General features: G+C 41.6%; 1 protein-coding gene across 1 annotated transcript; it reads right to left on the reverse strand.

Moving 5' to 3' along the window:
- Positions 1–408: 408 nt before the first annotated feature.
- LOC137743025 (uncharacterized) lies at positions 409–1,173 on the reverse strand. Its single transcript, XM_088680262.1, has 2 exons — positions 655–1,173; positions 409–564 (listed from the first exon to the last, which is right to left on the reverse strand). Exons 1-2 carry the CDS (start codon positions 1,171–1,173, stop codon positions 409–411), a joined length of 675 nt encoding a protein of 224 aa, XP_088536388.1.
- Positions 1,174–1,651: the final 478 nt, after the last annotated feature.

The following is a 1,651-nucleotide window of genomic DNA, read 5'->3' on the forward strand; positions in this document are numbered from 1 at the left end:
CCAAGGTTTGATTATAGGGTTCAAAGGCACTGAAGGCACATGTTGGAGTGGCCCATGTCACTGGCATTCTTCACATCCTCGGGCATAAGCTTTGCAATCTTTCTCCATCTTGGGCCAAAAATATCCATATCTTTTTAGTAGCCACCTCATCTTAGTTCTGCCTTGGTGTGCTCCATAGATCCCCCCATGCACTTTGGCCATGACTCTCATAAATTCTTCTTGGCCTAAGCATTTCAGCAACAATCCATCCGGGGTCTTTCTTAGCAAATTCTTTTCCCACCACACATATTTAGTTGCATGTTGCCTATTCTTCTTACTTGTGGGAAAAGAAGGATCTTATAGGTATTGAATAATGAGTGATCTCCAATCTTCTATCTTGGCCTCTTCGGTCATTACATCCAAGCTGAATCATCTATCGAAGATGGAAGGGAGATTTCTTCTTTGCACCTGTACCTTTACCTCAAATCTTCTTTCTCGAATCTGGGCTCTTGAAGCCAATTGGGCCATCTCATTGGCCATTGCATTTGATTCTTTGGGAATGTGGCCAACTGATATTTCAGTGCCCTAATAACTTAACAACTGAGTGGCCGCCAGGTAATAACAGGTCATGGTGATGTGTCTGTATTTATATTCCCCACCTAGTTGATTAATTACCAATTCTGAGTCACCAAACACCTCTACTTTAGTTGCCCCTAATTCCATTAGAATTTCCAAGCCAATTATCAGTGCCTCATACTCTGCCTGATTGTTGGTAGTCTCTTGATAATCTAAGAGGAATAAATAACAATGGTAAGAGCCTTTGGGATCGATGATGATAATCCTTGCTCCCGCAGTATTCTGAGTGTAAGATCCATCAAAATATAGTTTCCAATGAGTGATCCAAAGGCTAGTTATTCTCTTTATCTCTTGTTGGATCCATTCTTTTTTGCCCGATAAAGCTTTTCGTGGCGGGATCCATACACTGGCTACCTCCAAACTTCCTGGGATGTTGACAATCTCATTTTGAGACTCTTGATGCTCAGCCAAGGAGTCTGCAATTGCTTGCCCCTTGATTGCCCTTTGAGGCACATACTGGAAGCTGTACTCTGAAAGTGATAGGATCCATTTTCCAATCTTCTCGGTCAGCATTGGCTTTGATAACATATACTTGATCATGTCTGTCTTGGCAATCATAGCTTGCAAGCAGTAAAGTACAAAGGCAAACATAATTTTTCCACTAGAGTATATCTTGTTTCTACCTCAGTAAGGATTCTACTGAGGTAATATATGGCTTGTTTCTTCCCTCCTTCATTGTTTTGGGCTAGCAAGCTTCCAATTGACTTCTCTGAGGTAGAGATATAAAGTTTTAATGCCTTTCCTCTCTGAGGTGGCATGAGCACTGGTGGAGAAGCTAAATAAGCTTTTATGTTATTGAAAGCCTCTTGGTGTAGTGGGCCCCATTTAAACTTTTCTTTGTCTTTTAACCTGAGTAAAGGGGTTAGCGGCTGAATCTTGCCCGCTAAATTAGCAATGAATCTCCTCAAGAAGTTGATTTTCCCCAACAGCCTTTGTAGTTGCACTTTATTGGTAGGATGAGGTGATTCCATGATTGCCTGAGCTTTGTTTTTATCAACCTCTACACCCCTTTGACGAACAAGGAATCCCCAAAAGT

The sequence above is a fragment of the Pyrus communis genome, chromosome 11 (assembly GCF_041283825.1).
Source record: "Pyrus communis isolate YQ-2024b chromosome 11, ASM4128382v1, whole genome shotgun sequence".
In the NCBI taxonomy this organism is placed as follows: domain Eukaryota; kingdom Viridiplantae; phylum Streptophyta; class Magnoliopsida; order Rosales; family Rosaceae; genus Pyrus; species Pyrus communis.